Here is a 19,012-nt window from a genome sequence, read left to right on the forward strand (position 1 = left end):
ACAAGTCCGTACACGGCTAGATATCTTAGTTTCTTTGGTCCTTGGATTCGCCAAGCAAGATGGGAGAATATTGCGAGGAAGTTCTGTCTCCTGGGGATGTGAGAACCAACCTGGAAGGCAATTTGCCTCAATTGCCGGGACAAGATACTTGGTGGTTGGCCAGACTATGCATTGTGGCATGTATGGAGTCCAGTCTAACCTCGAGACCAACCTGCACTGCGATTGTTGAGGTAAAGGTCTACAAGAAGCTAGGAGGAAAGGAAACCCAGCTTCTTGGATAAATGGGTATATGACCGTATGTCTAGTACCATACTAGTATCATAGTTAGTAGGAGCATTAATCAATCAATTGATCAGTCAATTGATATGTTGATATGTTTTTTACTAGGTCTTGTACACTCCGCTCATGATTTAGGTATATCCATATCCATAGATGTACCCTACACAAGCACTGCTTCCACCAGGACTGTCACTTGAGTGGTTCTTACCTTCAATGTGTGATTCTCCCAACATTGAAGGCAAAGAGCGGGGTTGGGACTTCGGGCCTGAGGTTTCATTCATGGTTACCTGCATCATGCAGCAGTGCAGCCGTCCATGCATATTCCAATCAGTGCCCCAGAAATGCCGCCACTAAATGAGTCGGCAATTACCGCTCCCAGATTGATGACAATTGGCCATTGGGGGAATTGGATTGGTCAGGTGTAAAATGCTTGTTATAGTACGTCCGTTCTGTATCTGTTTGGAGGAAACAATACCTAGCGCGACATTTTGAGCCATGATAATATTAATATGACTGTATAGAAGAATGGCCTGGAGAAGGAAAGCAAAGGTGAAAGAATCGCAATCGGTCAAGTAGAACGTGGTGAATTGGAAGGTTTCCAGACTCGCTTACAATCAGTGAATACTAGTAGTAGTGCTGGCTTTCACCAGTGGGGGATCTGATAAGACTCAAGGTTTTCAAAAGCTGCAAGTAATACGCGTACAGATTATCTGCAGTAAATTTTCATCCGGAAGAATATTTTGCAGGTTTAGAAGAAAATACCTGCTATGCTCTTGGGATCGACACGGAATTACCCCTCTTACAATAGGTCAGTGGACCCGATTGAAGTTGATCCATATTGATTAGATGTAACTTGAAGCCAAGCCCCGTGAGCTCCGCCTTGGCATTATACCCTTGGCGATTCATCAACTGGTGGGAACTACCGGTAAAAAGATTGATAGCGAGGGTCGGAATTTATTTACCCTCCGACATCCATCATCTCCACATAAACCATACTCGTTCGGGAAGATTTCGCAGTGAGCCGATTTAAAGTATGTCGATCCCAATACTGTATGACTGAGGAATTGATATCAACTTGAGCGGAATGGCCAGTGAAATTGTCAGCAGGTGGAATAATGGTATACCTGGTAGATAATTAAGCGATATCCAGTGGATGGTTTCACACCCGATGTGTCATCGTGGCCCATATTAATATTGTACATCCGGAGGTTGCCAACGGCATATGGCGAAAATCCCCGGCTTGCATGGAAAGGGAGAAAACGGGAGCAGTATCAGTATAAGTATCCCGTTCCTTCACCCACTATCATTTCTGTGCGTCTATCGTTGAGATCTTGCCAATACATCAATTACTCTGTTTTATCCGGATAACAATGCGAGCCTCATTAGCTCTGTTGTTTGGGCTGGCTGCCAGCCCAGCTTTAGCTGGATGTCCATTTGGTTTCGACAAGAGATCAGATATTGACGACCTTACGAAACTCCAAAACCATGCCAACATGCAACGAAATGCTGCTTCCACCCCAGCAAAGACCTCCCGCAGCAACGCCGATGGCAGTAAGGGTGTTTTCATGATGAATCGAATCGCCCCCGGCACATCGAATCTGTATATCGCAAATGCAGACGGCACCAAGGAGCGACAGCTTCTCTCAGATCCGATTTTTGAATACCACGCTTCATTCTCTCCAGATGGAGAGTGGGTCACATTTACCGGTGAACGCAATGGCGACGGAAATGCTGATATCTATCGCGTTCGCACAAACGGATCTGACTTGGAACAATTGGTCGCTACCCCTTCAGTCGAAGACTCGGTTATCATTTCGCCCAATGGAAGCATGGCTGCCTATGTTTCCACTGCCAACAACATGAAAGCAAACATCTGGATCATGGACCTGGTTACCGGAAAGAAATGGAATATTACAGACAGTCCTTTAACTGCTTTCAATACGTCTTTGATGGGTGGTTATTTCCGCCCTGCTTGGTCTCCTGATGGCGAATGGATTGCGTTCTCGTCAGACCGCAATACACAATGGAGCGGGCACGGTGAACCGACCTACCTTGGTCTGACTGGATGGGAGACCACACAAGAGCTCTCTATATACGTGATCCGTCCCGACGGGACAGACTTCCGCCAAGTTGTTACAAAGCCTTACTACTGCCTGGGATCTCCCAAGTGGTCACCCGATGGTAAAAGACTTGTCTACTACGAGATGACACGCGAGGACACCTACAATGCACACAGTTCATTTGCCCTCACAGAGGCGAGCTCAGCCATTATCTCAGTGGACGTTGCAACGGGCAAAGACCGCAAGGTCGAAGTCAACAGTACTGGTGTCAAGATCTTCCCTCAGTATGTGGACAACAACGGAACTATCGCCTATTTGCTGAAGACTGGAGAGTCCAATGAGGGCCTTTACACCACTTCTGGCTCCTTCACCAATTTCACTGGCACCGTTCGCTCACCTTGCTGGTCCCCCAATGGGAAACAGGTCGTGTACGAGAAGACGACTTGGGTGATTCGTGACGGCTATAAGCAGCTGTACAGCTGGGATCCCGAATGGGATTACCGCTTCACCGATGTCTTCCCGCAGTACTCTACCGTGGATGATCGCGTCGTCATTACTCAAAAGCAACTGGGAAACTCTTCCATAGTGACTCTGAATACCACCGGCGGAGACCTGAGCCTAGTCTATGATCCCAGCACCGCAGATTTCCTCACATCTTCTCAAACTTCCGGTGCGGCCGCCTACAATCCGAACTGGTCTCACGATGGCGAGTGGCTTGTTTTCGGCGTGGGTTTCTGGTTTGAGACCCGCGAAGAGTCTGGTGGTTGGATCGTGCGATCAACTGCCAACGGCTCTTATTCGGAGGTTCTTGTGGATAGTGCATACTCCATTGCAAACACTACAACCCTGAATAATGGCTACCCGAGCTTCTCACACGACGGAAAGAAAGTTGTCTACCGTGTTTGGGGCTCTGATACAGCAACCTACGGCAATAAGTCAGAAATTGGTCTTCGAATTCTTGACCTCGAGACGAGAAAGACGACTGTTCTCACTACTGAGTGGGACAATCTTCCTGAATACTCGCCAGATGGGGAGCTCATTCTTTTCACACGAAAGACGAGCGTATCTAATTATGACGTTTTCACTATTCGCCCTGATGGAACAAACCTCAAGGCTCTTACGTCTAGCGGAGCGAATGATGCCCACGCTGTCTGGTCTCACGATGGCCGCATTATGTGGTCGACTGGTATGAACGGATTCCGATATGAATGTGCACTTTATGATGGTACCTTCCAGCCTTATGGACAGATCATGATTATGAACGCAGATGGTTCAAACAAGACACCCTTGACGGACTCAATGTGGGAAGATTCTATGCCGGTTTATCTTCCCAAGTCTGTACTTTGATCCAGTCAGCTGGCCGTATAGTAATTTGGTAGTAGTAGAAGAAATATTTTGAACATTGAATATAAGAAAGTACACAGATTCAAGGATTAATAATTCCTTCACCAACTACCGCCAGACCATATTCTTACAACAAATTCAAGTCGGATCAACTTGGAGAATTGAGCATTCCCCCGTGATCAAATCATCCGTCAGATATGCACCTCTAGACCCCGCAAATCAGTCTACCGGACCTGTGTTATCCTTCAATCAATGTCTTCTGTATCTTACTACTATTGCTGAAGCCCAGGGGCCGATTTCCAATCCCACTCTTCGCAGTCAATGGATCAGACGGCATTAATCATAGTATGCTGCCCAAACATTAATACTTTCATGTATAGCAAATACAGTCATGCAAGCAAGAACCTAAGACAATACAGACAGACTTCAATAAATTGCGAGTAACATCTGACATAGTATGCCTTTATTACACCTGCAGCAATCCCTTGGTTCATATTGTTCTACTAAGCCAGCCACATGCAGGAAGGAACAAGATGGCGGATCATACTTCATACTGTATCCCGCTGTGGTTGTTTCCATATTCACCACATCCAGCCGTTGACATGTTCGATCCAATCCGCCGTTTCGGGTGGTGTTCCTTCCCACATGCAGTCGAATCGGCTATCGGAGGGTTGGATGAGTCCGTATTGGAAGTAGTTAATATCACCCCACTGTTGAGGTTCGTCAAACGGAGATGCGCATTTAAAACCGCAGATATGCCTAGAGATAGTTAGATTATAATATTCCACACATGCATGGATAATCTTGTATAGACACACATTTGGCCACTAGACTTATCATAAATGATCTTTGATGGACCAGCCATACATGGCATATAACCGCATAGTAAAAACCTTCTGCTCTCTATTAGCCCAATGTTTTGCTATGATCACTAGATAATTATACGTATAGACTTGGCGAAAGTGATCGCGGATAGCCTGGCGATCGGCAAAGGGGAGCCTCCAGAATTCGGTCAAATCAAGAGACTCGCCAGCAACTTTTTCCCATCAATAGAATATATGTGATATATCCCCCGGGAACACCCTCATCATGGTCTTGCTGGCACTGTTGATAGCTTAGTAGTAGAGGAACAACATCACAGTCTAGCTTTATGAATGTCCGGAAAGCGATCAGTTCTGGTCTGGATGGTCAGGAGGGGTGTTGACAGCCTGGCTAGCCCGTATACCAGCCTTCTTCGTTTCAGTTCCAGCTATAGGAACTTGTTGGTAAATGCGTAAAAATGCGCGCCTGTTATCGTCTACCTCTCTAGCAGGTCGGCATAGGAACTTCCCGGTAGTGTCTGAGTGCGGCGGCCGATAGAGGCCACCCCTAGGTCAAACCCCAATTTCAACTTTCCGACCGGCAGAAAGTAAATTACAATTTACGAGTAATTCCAAATTCATATTAGTTTTTGAACTCCATTATGTTCAGGCAGTTCAGCGCTGCATTATTGTACATTAAATCCTTGAACTCTATTATATATTAGTAATGCTATATTATATTAGTTAACTACTGATGTCTCTTTCTCTAGGTAAATTATCACAACAACTGGCAAGAAAGAGAGGCTGAGATCCTAGTCATATAATCCATTATTAAGTCCCTTCTCAGGACTACTCTCAAGACTACTCTCAAGTCTACTCTCAAGTCTATTCTCAAGTCTATTCTCAAGTCCCTTCTAAAATCCCTTCTCAAGTCTATTCCTAAGTCTATTCTAAAAGTGACCCAGTTGACCCGTACTTAGATCAAATCCCTTAAGATATTCCTATATATGATAAATACAATACAGGCGGGAAACAGGGCGGTGAAGTTAGAAACTGAAATTGGGATATGACCTAGGGGTGGCCTCTATCGGCGGCCATAGTCTGAGGGTCCGAGCTCCGCAGTGCCTTCCTTTGTCAGGCGATTCGACTCTTCCCCGAGCTTCTCAACTTCTCAAGTATTATCCATTTCTGGGCGGGGAAGTTGAACGGTGGTTCCGTAATGGCATCAAATGTGATCTGTGCTCCTTCAAGATCGGTGAGATATTCCATTGATGAATCCATAGTAGGTAGCTTATACAGGAAATGGGGATAAAGAGTAAAAGAAATATAAGGGTAGAAGAGTAACTTGGTAACTAGCGATCATATGTTGACCAAGAAAGTTTAATTTCTCCGGTTCTGCGGCAGAATTTTTCTCCTATATACTGGCGATTGTAGGGGCCATTGAGCACTTGAGGAAATTTGATATCAAATCGGCAGAATTAAAAATTAAAAATTTAGAATTTATAATCACATCAACTTACATGAGATGCAATATGTGTATGAAGAGCTGTAAGGAAAAAAAAGAAGAGAAAGAAGAAGATCTAAGAGTTTTTGTCCACCTCATTTAACTAGTATTTATATGACAAGAGATTGTTCATACATGTGTTTAGTACGCAAATAACCGGCTACTCCTGCAGATGCCTGTGAATGGAGTCATGAACCATGAGGAGCTATTCAAACGTCAGTTTGTTATTAAAATAATTAAAAGAACGTGTTTACTCAAATTGTCACTTTGCGGGTCAAACAGACAGGTCATGTGACTTGTGTAGGGAGTGAAAGGCGGTGGAAATTAGGGCGGTGAAACCTCCGGTGGTCAAAAAGTCGGAAAAAAGCGCGCGTATCCCTTACCCCTCTGAGTCCTCTGAGTCCTCTCAGTCCTCTCAGTCCTCTGCAGTCTGGACCTCGTAGTCTACCTTTCCTTGGTATTCCTGTGTGGTTCTGAGTGGCATAACCTACTTCCCGCCGCTTCTTATCAACAATTCTTACCATGTGCCGCACTAGCTTACTAGTGTATTTTAATATTAAAGAAACATTTAAAAAGTATATATGAACTATAGGTTTTAGTGTGTAAGCTAATAAGCTAGAATGGACTGGAGAAGGGACTTGAGAAGTCTTTAAATGTTGTGGAATGGATCAAAAAGAAACCCAGGACGAAAATCAATTTGTACTTGACGACACATCATATGCAACTGTAGAAGCAAGTGAGGTACTTGAAAAATAAAACAAAGAATTCAAGTAAACAACAATTCTAAACAACGCTCCAAACACCGAAGATTGCACCTTGGCACGAAAGCAGGAAAGGCTATTTTCAGACGCATTGAACAGGAGATCATGCAAAAAAGGCGCGAGACCAGAGTGAAAATTCACATCTAGAAGGTTCATAACAGCGAAAAACTTGGCTGTCTTCCTGTCAATAAACAGCAAAGCAACAGTGATACTAGATTTTCTAAGTATCGGTCATCAAAACGGTATATCGTGGATTTTTGTGCAAAACGAATACCTCAGTGGGAGGCAATGAAAAATGTGTTCGTAATCAGACACACCACCATGACCACGACGCCGTAGCCAGCGAGGGCCAAGCTAAGGCGACGTAGCAGGGATTTGCGCCAATGGTGGGCGTGGCGGCGTAGGAGACCACTTTCGGTCAAAGATCGAGCCAAAGAGCCCTCTCCATCATCTTCGACGTCTTCGTCCTCATCGGATATCTCATCCGCAGCCTCATCATCCTCTTTGAGAAGGCCTCGGCGGGCAGGTGAGTCTGATGCTGAGATCTTGTAGTAGAACAAGCCTGGTAGAATAAAGCTAATGCTCGTGCTACCAGTGCTGCCGACATAAGCCAGAACAGCTTCGAGGGACGAAACAGTCATGGCAACCAGGTAGCTCAGAATGAGAATCGTAGTCGTGATTATGGAGAAGCGAAGATCGCTCATCGGTTCTGGTGTGCGGGTACCGCGAGGTCCCAACAGCGGGTGGCGGTGAGGTGAACCCTCTGCACCAGTGGTTTTGGGCTTAGGTCGCCACTTCAGCACTGCATCAACTGAAGCTCGGCATGGGTGGCATTGCAATGGGTAGGAGAAGACGACGAGCATGACAATCGCCGCTCGTCCGATGGTGGCATAAACACCAGGGGGGTACATTCCAACGATATTGCCCCCGACATTGTTACCGAACGAGAGGTAGCCCGTGATGGCGACTAGGATATAGGTGGCAGCAGCACTACCCGTACTCGCGAGAACAACACTGGTAGTCCGGAAATGGCTGTTGTTCGCGATTTCGTTTAGAATAGAGAACATCTGACCAAAGATTAGTTTCGGGGTAAAGCGAAAGCAGGATAGTGCCGGATTCTTACATTCTGATGACACGTGAAAGCAAAGATGATCACGGGGAGACTGCTCAAAGTCGGGATTGGACCTGCCCAATGACCTACACGAATTGGACCTCGGTCGGCAATTGTGTCTCCCTTGATGAAGTGGTAGACAACCAGGACAACAAGGTATGCCATTGACACAAGCGCGGCAATGCTGGTGTACTTCAACGAGTCCAATCGGCGCAGGTAAGAGAGAGGAATTACGATTAACCTGTTCGACAGCGTAGTCAGTAAAAGTTCCAGATGAAAAGCAAGACCTCGTTTATCAACATACATGAAAGCAGTGACCCAGAAATGTCGATCAACGAGGAAGTCATAGGACGGGTCGCCTCCCACGAATCCTAGGACCACCCCAGGCATGAGGTCACCGATGATGATGAGATAGCTCACACCGACACCGAAGCATTTGATTGCAATAGCGGCATCAAACACGACGGCAGCGTTTGGGTATGTAAGTTGCGACAGCGCAAAGAATGAGGCGTTGCCTCGGTCAAGATATTGCGCGCATCGAGATTGAAGGTACAGGCCAAATCCTGCAGTAGCGCCGGACCACAGAATGATGAAGATGCCCAGCACGATTCCGAAATGCGACATGGCGAGTGGCATCGCCAAAACACCGGCTCCGATGACTAAATACGTACTAGTCGTTAGCCTACATCCAGCCCGACATTATGCGCCCGGTTCCCACTCACTCGTATTGACAAGATTGATCACGCTGCTAGCCCAGCTAGCCTCGCCGGTGACCCCTGTAGTTCGTTTGCCTCGAGCGATGCGTCTAAGTCAAACACCGAACATTAGCCGTTTCGTTCTTCTTTAGGAATCATGACGAGTAGAACCAGCCTTGACTTACCTTCGTAGCCCATTGTGAGACGGACCGGCAACCCCGACGGCCGCCTCTTCCTCCATGGCGATGAGAATATCACTGGTATAACGATTGATCGAATGGAGGCACAGGGCCCAATGGCGACCGCGTCCAGCAGAACTGGGCAGAAGTTGGTAGGCTGGGTGGAGATATGCAAAAGAGAAGAAACGGCGTGTTGGCCTCCTCTTATCAGGGCGGCCCCCCGATTAGACCCACCCACCTGACTTTTGTCTCTCCGCATTTCCTCCACTTAACGATTATGACTTGTTCGCAAAATATGGCATCATTGTCTTCATAACCACCGTCATTGACGTGGCCGTTACTTCTGCTATTGCTAACACTGGTCGCAATTACAACTTTGATAATCCCCATCCTTTCTGATTCAAAAGATCCCAGTTCTCGTTCTCCACGGCTTCAATGTCTGAAACCGTGTTTCCAGGCCGATTCCCAGGGCCCTCGTCATTAAATTGTTTTACCTCCCTTGCCGTCTTTGAAACTTCCATGATCGTGCCACCCTTTACCGGATACTGGATTCCTCGACCAGATCGATCCCCGATGATCTCACTCACTTGATCCTGCTGTACCATCGCCAACATCACCTCCCCTACTTCCTCGGGTGTCACCCAGGCATCAGAACTGTCAACCACCATTTTTATCTTCTCAGGATGATCCGTCCACAGAGGAGTCTTGATAACACCAGGTGCGACTGCTGTAACACGGATGCCAATTCTCTCCAGCTTGCCTAGCGACCGCACGAGTCCGTTGATGGCATGCTTTGTGGCAACGTAGATGGGGGCCGAGAACGATTCATTTTGTCCCGCAATACTGGAAATATGGAGGATGTGCTTCAGGCGACCGTTCTGTCGATGCTTTTGAAAATGGGCAATGGCCAGTTGCGTGACACGGATTGGGTGGGTGATATTGATGTCCACCAGGGCATATCGGCCGCTGGTAGGGGAATCTTTGCTTGCGGTCGAGCCGGGTGGGCGCCAAAAGTTGCTCCAGTGCTATAACGCATCTCGTTAGCGGGGTTCCAGATATCCTCTGGAGTCGTAAGAATCGTAGAGTATGCCGGTCTTTGCGGTGTGAGTACATACTGGCTCATAGATACCCGCGCCCGGGCACACAATGTCGACAGCGCCGAATTCCCTTTCAGCCACCTCAAACATGCGCTCGAGCTGGACCCAATCCATGACATCTGTCTCTTGGAAAACAGCTCGTACAGGACCAGAGGAGTGCTTTTCGACTAACACTTTGGCCTCGGGGCGCAAAGCTAAGTCGGCGATGAGGATGTTGCATCCATTTTCGACCAATAACTTGGCGAAGGCCAGGTTAATTCCTAATGGGAGTAGTATGAGCATATCTATAATAATTCATTTGTGAACATCTAGCTAGACGACCATACCGGAGCCTGCGCCGGTGATGATGGCTGCTTTGCCTTGAACAGATTCTGCCATGCCTGTGTATGTGCTATACAGTTGCTTTCAGGTAGGTGAGAAGGGTACAAGGCCAGAGCGACCTGCAAGAAATTCTACTCGTCTTTTATGCCTACGACCCTGTGGAACTTCGGGTTCCATTGGAGCGAGTCTCATAGCCGTTTTGGAGAAGAGGGGAAATGCCCGGGAGATTTAACCGTCATCACCTACAATAGGGAGACTATGAATGTGTTGTCAAGTAGGTTCGCCGAGGCCGGCAAAATCACCGAGATCTTTACAATTCCATCAGCTTCATTTCTGGGTCTGTTTAGTTATACCTGGCCAATCTGACAGGCTGACAGCAATGCATGGCATTTTTCCAGTCTTCAAGTCCCCTCCCCGGTTCCACTAGATCGGCTGTGGAGCAGATGAACACTCGTCAAACTTGCCTTTTCTTGAAAAGAACCAGAAAAACAGACTTTATACAGACAGGAGGTTTAAGAATGTAGTTCAATATTGTCTGAAGAATCTGTATTTTTTTATTTTGGTAACCTTTCTTAGGCTCTATATTTGATGGCAGTCAAAGAAGTCATATCATTTTGCAAGTACTTGATGAGTCGAGTCGGCGAAAGTCCGAGCATCATCGTCGGTTACAATGACCTCATCTAGAATAATAATTCACATTGCAGAATTGCCGTTTAAGACTACGACAAGCCACAACGAAGATGGTTCTCGGTCTACTGGTCGAACAATATGAAGTTTTTGGTGAAATAGGTTATCAAAATGTGGAAAGATATGTCCATACACGATTTTAAAGCATTCTGATTATAAGACATCCACCAAACAATCAGCTCGTGATCTCACAGTCAGCCAATACAACCAAAGGAACACCTGAAGCATCGGTGTGGTTATAACCAAGGTTAAGAGCCATGATCTGGCCCACAGTAATGTTATATATCGTTGCGTAGTCCTGCAGTGTGCCATAGTCGAATGTAAATTGGGTAAATGTGCAAGCCGTGTTATCACAGATAGGAATCTTGACTGTCTCCCCCGCTTCCAAGACATCATGAGGGCCCGGAGCTAAAGCGGCAATGTACCCTGTCTGAGGGGAGTTGTCCATAATCGACTCGACTGTGATGTTGTACCGTTCATTGGCAATTTTCTGGATTGTATCACCGGGCAGGATGGTGTAGACGTGAGGACCACCGTAGATGCAGGTTGCGGTTGCTTCGGTGTTATTTGTGCTGAAACACGAGGTGTCGTCGGGGAATGTAGCAATTTTGGGAATGAGCAATGGTTCATCCACGTAGAGGTAGTTGGGGTCAGCAAGGACGTTCACTCGGGCAACGTCGCAAGCTCCGACACCATATTTCTTTGCAATGGTGTGAATGGTGTCGTTGGCTTTCACAGTGTAGGTACTGTTGCGAAGGGCCACATTTAGGTTGAGAACACTTCCAGCTTCCGAGGGAACTGAAGAGGAATAAGTGACTTAGAAGTTGACCTGGAGGTGAGGTGGGGATAGCAGGTTGAACTCACCATTGTAGTCAACTGTTGCTGGAAGAGCAGCACTCAGCCTTGCCAAGGCAGTAAGTCCGAGGATTTGCACTAGCGAGGGCATTGTCCTGAAGTTCGAATGGGACGAAGTGAAGACTTAGGAGTGGGACCTCGGAAAACCAAGGTCGTTTTGAATTTTGAAAGTCGAGAACGAATGCGGCTTTGCTCATTCAATGTTCCTTCATGAATGGATAGGAGGGGTCATTCGGCCGGTATTTATACAACGACATTTTCAACATTTGAGAGAAAAGCGAGCGTGGATTATGTCCGAGACTTTGGACTGGAATGTCCGGAGCATTGACACTATCCGAAGATTCCATTAGCCTAATCCCGAGATAAAACAGGCTTCTTGTGCCCAGTGAAAGCTTCTGCTACCAAGTTTGCTGTGGAGCAAGCACCATCGGCCAGTCAGATAGTTGCACCATGAAGCCTTTTTCGCCGATGCGATCTTTCCCCCGCCTTGGACATGCAAGATGCCCAGGTGGATTACCATCCCCACATTCCGAGTCATGAACAGCGGTGAGCAAACCTGGGATGTGCATGGAATATGAAAATTGCATAGACATGTTCTCATCTTCCAAATTCTTATATGGAAAGTCTTTTCAATGTTCAAGTTCGCCAATCCATACATACTACTAGTATGCATGGATCGTTTGCTATCTCTTTTGTAGTATACCCCAGGCTATCCATAGATTCAACCTTATACTTGAAATTACATGCATGTCACAAATTAACCTTGGAAACCAGTCAAACATTTCAAATGATGAGAAAGTCATAAGCGCTAATGGATGATGATATAGCCGGATCCATTCCGGGGCCAAGACCTCAATCTTTCAAATTACCAGTCTTTCCAGATACGGGACCCCGCGTTCTTCTTTAAGAATTCCTTCTCTCGGTAGTGGGAAAGTATCAATTGATGCGAGGGACATAAAGTGGGATCCGTATTTGGAAACCCGGCCTTATTGACCCGATTCGGCTTGGTACATGCGCCATGTCTTCCCCGGAATATGAACTTCCCCACACTTTCATTCTTTTCCTTAGCCGGTGGGGATGGGAGTATCAATGCACAACGTACCATAATCCCCACAAAAAGGGAATGCCGGCCGGAAAACATCTGGTAGTCGAAGACCTCGGGGATGTCTAGGTTGTTGACATGAAATATGTGGATTTGTTGCTTGGCTAGTACTCAAGTGCTAGCTTGAGGTATCTATTCAAATGTTCCTCTCCACTCTTAACTCCCATCAATCAACTTCGAGTCGGGATAATAAAACCTTGATACACACATGGGCAGAGCAATATTGGAAGTACATATGGATCAACATTTGAATGGGTGAACATTTGAAAAGATGAAGCACAGAACTCGCTCGGAATATATACGTTAGATCAGGATCTATTCGAAAAGCGTCTTTCTTGTTTGTTGTGCTCAAGTGCTTGATCGTGTTCGCGAAAATTTCTAATTTAACCCCCGAACATGCTTCAATCCAGGCAACCATTCTGTTAAATGAAGTTATAAGTCAACTGGCTTCTTCAGCTATCGAATTAAAGCAGAAGTGTAAAAAAGGTTGGTGGCGTCCGGTGGCGTGGACTGGGTGAGTCACAGCCACCCGAGTTGAAACTTATCGTGAACATTTGGAAGCCAAGATACGTTTGTGAATCTTTGAATGGACAACTTGCGAACCAAGATTTACATATATGTAGAGTCCAAGGTTAGTCAAAACCCAGCATATGCACAGAAACTTCACAGGTAAGCTCAAACTAATCTTACCAGTGTCACTACTAGTATCATCCCACCCTTCATTCGAGATCAATAAAAACTACAAACATGACCTCCGCTTCCCTACAAAAGCAATTCTACAGCACCAATTCTGTTTGGGAAGCTCGCATCGGCTACTACCGTGCGGTACGACGTGGAGATATGATCTGGGTTTCTGGAACGACCTCCGTAGACCCAGCATCGACAGCATCACCACCACTGGTCCGCTTTCCTGGGGATGCTAGGGAACAAACGCGTGTTGTGTTGAATGAAATCATCGAAGCCATTCAGGCTGTTGGAGGGCGAGGTGCTGAGAGCATTGTGAGATGCCGGATGTTTGTGAACAAGCAAGAGGATTGTGGTGCTGTTGGAGAAGTATTTCAAGAGATTTTAGGGAAAGGCCATGGAGGACAGATTGGGGCTGCTGCAACGATGATTGTTGTACCTGGTGGCTTTGTTGACGATAATATGCTCGTCGAGATTGAAGCTGATGCATTTGCCGATGGCGATAACAATTGATATTAATTATATTATGACCCAGTCCGGCCAGTAGGGGCCTGTAGGGCTTTCCATGATATTCTGACCATTGTCTTTTAAAAACACATTGTCGCTTCACCTCACCACCGGCGATTGAAAATCGCTAGAACTCTTGTAGCTTCAGCGCTATGATGATCTCAGCTGAGATTAATTGTTCCGAGTCAAAACAGCCAATATTCGTGGTAAAATAGAGCCATTGGCTTAGTTTTGAGCTACGTATCTGAGACAAATAGGAGGCAATGTGCAGTGTTTTCCATCAGATTCTCATCTTGAACAAATTGCTTCACCACCATTCCATAAGCCATTTTGGCTAGCTAATATTCTAATGGCCTTTCCCTTGAGCTCATTCCGTTTAGCATGAAGAATACTAAAGAAAAATAGTGCGTAGTGGTGGACTAATCGTGGTATAATCGCGATTTCGTGGGGTTCTGGAAGCCGTCCAACGATACTGTCCAGTGTCGACTGGTCTCCACCTTGATTGGGTCCGGGGAGGGATCACCGGCATTCACCGCCCGCGCTCCACCCGAAGCTCGCTGGACAAACACCACCTCACCCCCAAGTCGGATTCATCAATGCTCGCGCGATAGAAACATGTGGCTCCAAGCGGCCCTTTTGATTGCTGCGTGCGTGTCGCCCGCAGCGGCTATCTATCCTGATGAGGTGAATCACATTGACTTCCACCATGCTCTCCTCGGTGCCCCCTCCCCCGACTCGACCTTCTTCCTCAAGCCTTCCTCTGCTTCGAATGCATCCCTCCTCTACACAATTTCCGACAAATCCATTCTAGGTGCCGTCAATCCCCGTGATGGCGCGTTACTATGGCGCAAGGACCTCTCACGGTTAGGGTCTTCCACCAACGCGGGCGGTATTCTACGCGGCTCAGATGGCCATAATGCTGTTGTCGGCGCAGCCGGAAACTATATCTCATCTTGGACTGCCCAGGACGGCAAGTTAATTTGGGAAAACAAATTCCCCGAGGGGGTTGTTGCCGACGTTGAGCTATTGGAGCTGGAGGAGGCCAGCGCGACATCCGGTGCCAGAGATACTCTGGCATTAGTTGGTAGCGACAGTGTCAGCGTCGTGAGACGGTTGGATGGCAATACCGGAAAGACGAAGTGGGAATCGAAGGATGCCAGGTTAGTCTTATCCCCATTCCCTTAGGATTTTGCTAATTAATTGATGGGTTTAGTGGTGACGTTGCTCTCCATGTGTCATCTTCCCCCACCGAGGTCTTCTACGTTTCGCTCCAGTCGGCTTTGCTGAAAGGCTACAAGATCAAGGTCACTGCACTGGATCCTGTAAATGGTCGCCAAACTCGGCAATATATCTTGAACTCGGAGAATGAAATCCCAACTCCGGAATCCGTTCTTCATGTAGGCGCCAATGTTGCCTCGCCTTTGATCATCTGGGCGGATAAGACGCACAAGAGTCTAAAGGTCAATGTCATTGGTACAAAGCAAATCCAAACCATCAATATCGAAAACACATCCGGTCAGGAGATCCGTCAGATCACCGTTCACGCTCCCCACAAACTGAATTCGCTCCCACACTTCATGGTTCACTATGTGACCGAAACCGGTGCATGGGCGGAGGTCTACCATGTGGACTTGAAGTCTTCTGCTATGAACAAGGCTTACCAACTGCCTTTCCTGCAGGGACAGTCCGTTGTGGCCACTAGCAACATTGACGCTAATGTTTACTTTACCCGTGTCACTGACTCAGAAGCTGTCATTGTTTCCTCCTCATCCCACGGAATTTTGGGACGCTGGGATGTGGAGACTGCTTCTAATGAACGTGCACTGCATGCGGTGGCAGAAGTCATTGCCAAAGGAAAGTCTGTGGCTGGCCGTGCAGTTGTTTTGCGGGAAGCTGGAGCATGGGAGCTGGTCCGCAACGGTCAGACCGAATGGACTCGACATGAAGCTCTGATTGATGCCGTGGCTGCCACCTGGGTGGAACACGAAGTCCAGGAGAACCTGGCCCATGAGCTGGAAGTCGAAGGACACGAGACCTTGGTTGGCGCATACATCCATCGTGTAAAGCGCCACATTCGTGATCTTCAGCATCTTCCAGACTGGCTTAAGGAACTCCCTCAGCGTATCATTAGCAGTGTTTTGACGGATGAGGTCACCAATCTTGATAACTTTGGTGTTTCCAAGCCGGTTATCGTTGCCACTAAGAGTGGTCGCTTATATTCATTAAACACCGGCAAGCAAGGCGCCGTGGAGTGGAGTGTCCAGGTCGAGGAAACCTCGGAATGGAATGTCAAGTCTATTTCCACCCGACCTGGAGAGGCCACGGTCTATGCCAGTGACGGAAGCTCTGCCACTGTCAATGTCTCTACCGGCGAAGTCATCTCTCGCTCTGTGCCTACAAACGTCAAGCTGCAATCCATTGTATCTCTTGGCAACAATCCAGTCCTTGGCATCCAAGAAGATGGTTCCCCAATTACTGCCTTTGACGATAACACCGGATTCTTGGTGACTGCCAGTGCCGACGGCCGTGTTCTTGGTTGGTACGCACAGGACAACAAGTCTCCAGTATGGGAATTCGTGCCTCCCTCTGGCCAGAAGGTCGTTCATGCAACATCTCGTGCTGTCCACGATCCAATTGCGTCGATTGGAAAGGTTCTCGGTGACCGGTCTGTTCTGTACAAGTACCTGAGCCCTAATCTGGCTCTGGTCACTGCCGTCAACGAGAAGAACAACACTGCCGGATTTTATCTTCTGGACGGTGTATCCGGCAAGGTACTTTATGCTACCACCCAGTATGGTGTTGACCCAACGCAACCTATCGCATCGGTCATTACTGAGAACTGGTTTGCCTACTCTTTCTTTGGCAATATTGTCGACGAGTCCTCCGCCAAGGGGTACCAGCTCGTGGTCTCCGAGCTTTACGAGTCATCCATTGCCAATGATCGAGGTCCTTTGAATTCCGCTGGAAACTTCTCCAGTCTCCAGGGTGATGGTAACCCCCCATTGCCACATGTCGTTTCCCAGGCATTTGTGATTCCTGAACCTATCTCTCACATGGCCGTCACTCAGACTCGTCAAGGTATTACCACTCGCCAGCTTCTCTGCACTCTTCCAGAGTCGAGTGCTATCGTCGGCATTCCTCGTCCCGTTTTGGACCCTCGCCGTCCTGTTGATCGAGACCCCACCTCTTCCGAGGCGGAAGAAGGTCTTTTCCGTTACTCCCCACTCCTTGAGTTTGATGGCAGATGGTTCCTCACCCACGCTCGTGATGTTTCGGGCATCAAGACTGTCTTGTCCCAGCCTACCCTGCTGGAGAGTACAAGTCTCATCTTCGCTTTTGGTGGCGATATTTACGGAACACGGGTTACCCCCAGCCAAGCTTTCGATGTTCTTGGCAAGAGCTTTTCTAAGATGCAACTCGTTCTGACGGTGGTTGCATTATCGATTGGTGTTGCCTTCTTGGCCCCGATGGTGAGTTTTATAAATTCCCGTTCTCCAAAATCATTTAACGCATCTGCTAATTATGCAATACACAGGTCCGAAAGAAGCAAGTCAACCAATTGTGGAAAGCGGTTTAGTTGAGTAATTGGGGATTCTCTCACTTCCATAGATGCATGCATATATCTGAAACGGCGCCTCTTTGAGAATGTAATCTTTACTTTTCGCAATCATCTTGTTCTAACTTTAAATTTAGTATATATCATTTCTTTTTACGCATTGTTTCTATCTATCCTCCCAATCTTCTCGCAGATGTATCCATTGACTCAAGATTATGTGCAATCGACGTGCTACCCGTGGCTTGGTCTCCGAAATGAGGCTGAAGAATTCAAATGTTCATGGTCCTTTCAAATGTTGCTTCACTTCATCTTCACTCGCCACCCCGAACGCCTCATTTTTTGGTCAAACTGGCAAGTCCTATTTCATTTTTCTTTCGGCGAGTGATCGGAAATACTTTGAGTTTGGCTTTTGCCATATGATACTGGAATCGGTGGGCTATGTCCGTGTCAACAGCGTCCACAGCACAGGAGGGTAAAATAGCCATCATTGTTGGGAGCAATTGTAAAATCCACGGAGATGTGAGTTTTTTAACTACCTTGCCTTGGTTGACTTTCGAGGAAGAGACCGAGAAATTTGATGTATGGATATGATAAATAACCTTCACTCTGAACTCGTGGACGCTGAACTCTGGCTTGTCTTGTCTCCCTTCAGCATCCAGACCTCGGGGCTTCCTCTCCTCTTCTACCATTACCAACATCGCTACTTCAAATCTCTATTCTTTCCGAGGTCCCTCTTCAACAACCTCATTCCAATAACCTTCAAAGGAAGCCAACTAGTAAGCATATGCCAGTGCTCAGGGAACTCATTCCGAGGATTCTTTTTACAACTTACCAATAACCAACTCCTTCCAATCTTCTTTTCTCTCTCGGTACTTCAGTACTGCACCCAACCTTGAAGCTCCATATACCTCTCTCCATATCGATCTATCTTCATACTCTCTATCGTCTGACAAGCTTGGAAGTCAGCCGCGAATCACTATTCCCAAGTTACTATCGCTACCTAAGTTGAGCACACCTCGTCGTGGTTCTCCTCTAGTCAACCTTACCACGTCGATTGGAAGAGCTTGCTCAACTCTCAACTGACCTTGCAACCATCTTGAGGTAGTGGATTCTTCCAGACTCATGGTCTGATCCAACAAACAATCTCAAGCACCAAGCTTCAAATATTTTCTGATTCTTCAACCATCTTCCAAGCTTACTTTCTTCTTTCTCAACTGCTTTTCAAGCTTCCTTTCTACTTGAGTTTGTTCAACAACAATCTCCTTCAATCCTCTTCTTCGGTCTTCTTCCTTCCCGAAGTTCAAGAATTCCTCCTTCACAAGTCTTTACACCTTCGATTGCTTGACTGAGTCTTTTTCTCTCGGTAGGTGACTCACTGATTATTTTGCATTTTCACTTTTACAACTTCAAACCTCCGTTTTTGAATTCAAACTCCCAATCTCCTTGCTCTCCAGACTTTTCGACATATCT

General features: G+C 47.0%; 8 protein-coding genes across 8 annotated transcripts; 3 read left to right on the forward strand and 5 right to left on the reverse strand.

Annotated features, from left to right (window-relative positions):
• Nucleotides 1-1,649: 1,649 nt before the first annotated feature.
• Nucleotides 1,650-3,686, forward strand: N7466_000665 (TolB C-terminal domain-containing protein; the record flags this gene model as incomplete). Its single annotated transcript, XM_057160063.1, has 1 exon — nucleotides 1,650-3,686. One exon carries the CDS (start codon nucleotides 1,650-1,652, stop codon nucleotides 3,684-3,686), a length of 2,037 nt encoding a protein of 678 aa, XP_057026311.1.
• Nucleotides 3,687-4,264: 578 nt separating this feature from the next.
• On the reverse strand, nucleotides 4,265-4,548 carry N7466_000666 (uncharacterized protein; the record flags this gene model as incomplete). The annotated part of the gene is made up of 2 exons (XM_057160064.1): nucleotides 4,265-4,442; nucleotides 4,502-4,548. The coding sequence occupies 2 exons, from the start codon at nucleotides 4,546-4,548 to the stop codon at nucleotides 4,265-4,267; spliced, it is 225 nt and encodes a 74-aa protein (XP_057026312.1).
• A 304-nt stretch (nucleotides 4,549-4,852) lies between these two features.
• N7466_000667 (uncharacterized protein) lies at nucleotides 4,853-5,764 on the reverse strand (the record flags this gene model as incomplete). Its single annotated transcript, XM_057160065.1, has 2 exons — nucleotides 4,853-4,932; nucleotides 5,632-5,764. 2 exons carry the CDS (start codon nucleotides 5,762-5,764, stop codon nucleotides 4,853-4,855), a joined length of 213 nt encoding a protein of 70 aa, XP_057026313.1.
• Nucleotides 5,765-7,023: 1,259 nt separating this feature from the next.
• N7466_000668 (uncharacterized protein) lies at nucleotides 7,024-8,795 on the reverse strand (the record flags this gene model as incomplete). The annotated part of the gene is made up of 4 exons (XM_057160066.1): nucleotides 7,024-7,815; nucleotides 7,950-8,518; nucleotides 8,582-8,664; nucleotides 8,740-8,795. 4 exons carry the CDS (start codon nucleotides 8,793-8,795, stop codon nucleotides 7,024-7,026), a joined length of 1,500 nt encoding a protein of 499 aa, XP_057026314.1.
• Nucleotides 8,796-9,101: 306 nt separating this feature from the next.
• On the reverse strand, nucleotides 9,102-10,112 carry N7466_000669 (uncharacterized protein; the record flags this gene model as incomplete). Its single annotated transcript, XM_057160067.1, has 2 exons — nucleotides 9,102-9,758; nucleotides 9,849-10,112. The coding sequence occupies 2 exons, from the start codon at nucleotides 10,110-10,112 to the stop codon at nucleotides 9,102-9,104; spliced, it is 921 nt and encodes a 306-aa protein (XP_057026315.1).
• Nucleotides 10,113-11,013: 901 nt separating this feature from the next.
• N7466_000670 (LysM peptidoglycan-binding domain-containing protein) lies at nucleotides 11,014-11,784 on the reverse strand (the record flags this gene model as incomplete). The annotated part of the gene is made up of 2 exons (XM_057160068.1): nucleotides 11,014-11,636; nucleotides 11,703-11,784. The coding sequence occupies 2 exons, from the start codon at nucleotides 11,782-11,784 to the stop codon at nucleotides 11,014-11,016; spliced, it is 705 nt and encodes a 234-aa protein (XP_057026316.1).
• Nucleotides 11,785-13,542: 1,758 nt separating this feature from the next.
• On the forward strand, nucleotides 13,543-13,992 carry N7466_000671 (YjgH family protein; the record flags this gene model as incomplete). Its single annotated transcript, XM_057160069.1, has 1 exon — nucleotides 13,543-13,992. The coding sequence occupies one exon, from the start codon at nucleotides 13,543-13,545 to the stop codon at nucleotides 13,990-13,992; it is 450 nt and encodes a 149-aa protein (XP_057026317.1).
• A 609-nt stretch (nucleotides 13,993-14,601) lies between these two features.
• Nucleotides 14,602-17,563, forward strand: N7466_000672 (uncharacterized protein; the record flags this gene model as incomplete). Its single annotated transcript, XM_057160070.1, has 3 exons — nucleotides 14,602-15,146; nucleotides 15,200-17,456; nucleotides 17,522-17,563. The coding sequence occupies 3 exons, from the start codon at nucleotides 14,602-14,604 to the stop codon at nucleotides 17,561-17,563; spliced, it is 2,844 nt and encodes a 947-aa protein (XP_057026318.1).
• Nucleotides 17,564-19,012: the final 1,449 nt, after the last annotated feature.

Source organism: Penicillium verhagenii, assembly GCF_028828195.1.
Source record: "Penicillium verhagenii strain IBT 33310 chromosome Unknown utg000002l_segment0_segment0, whole genome shotgun sequence".
In the NCBI taxonomy this organism is placed as follows: Eukaryota; Fungi; Ascomycota; class Eurotiomycetes; order Eurotiales; family Aspergillaceae; genus Penicillium; species Penicillium verhagenii.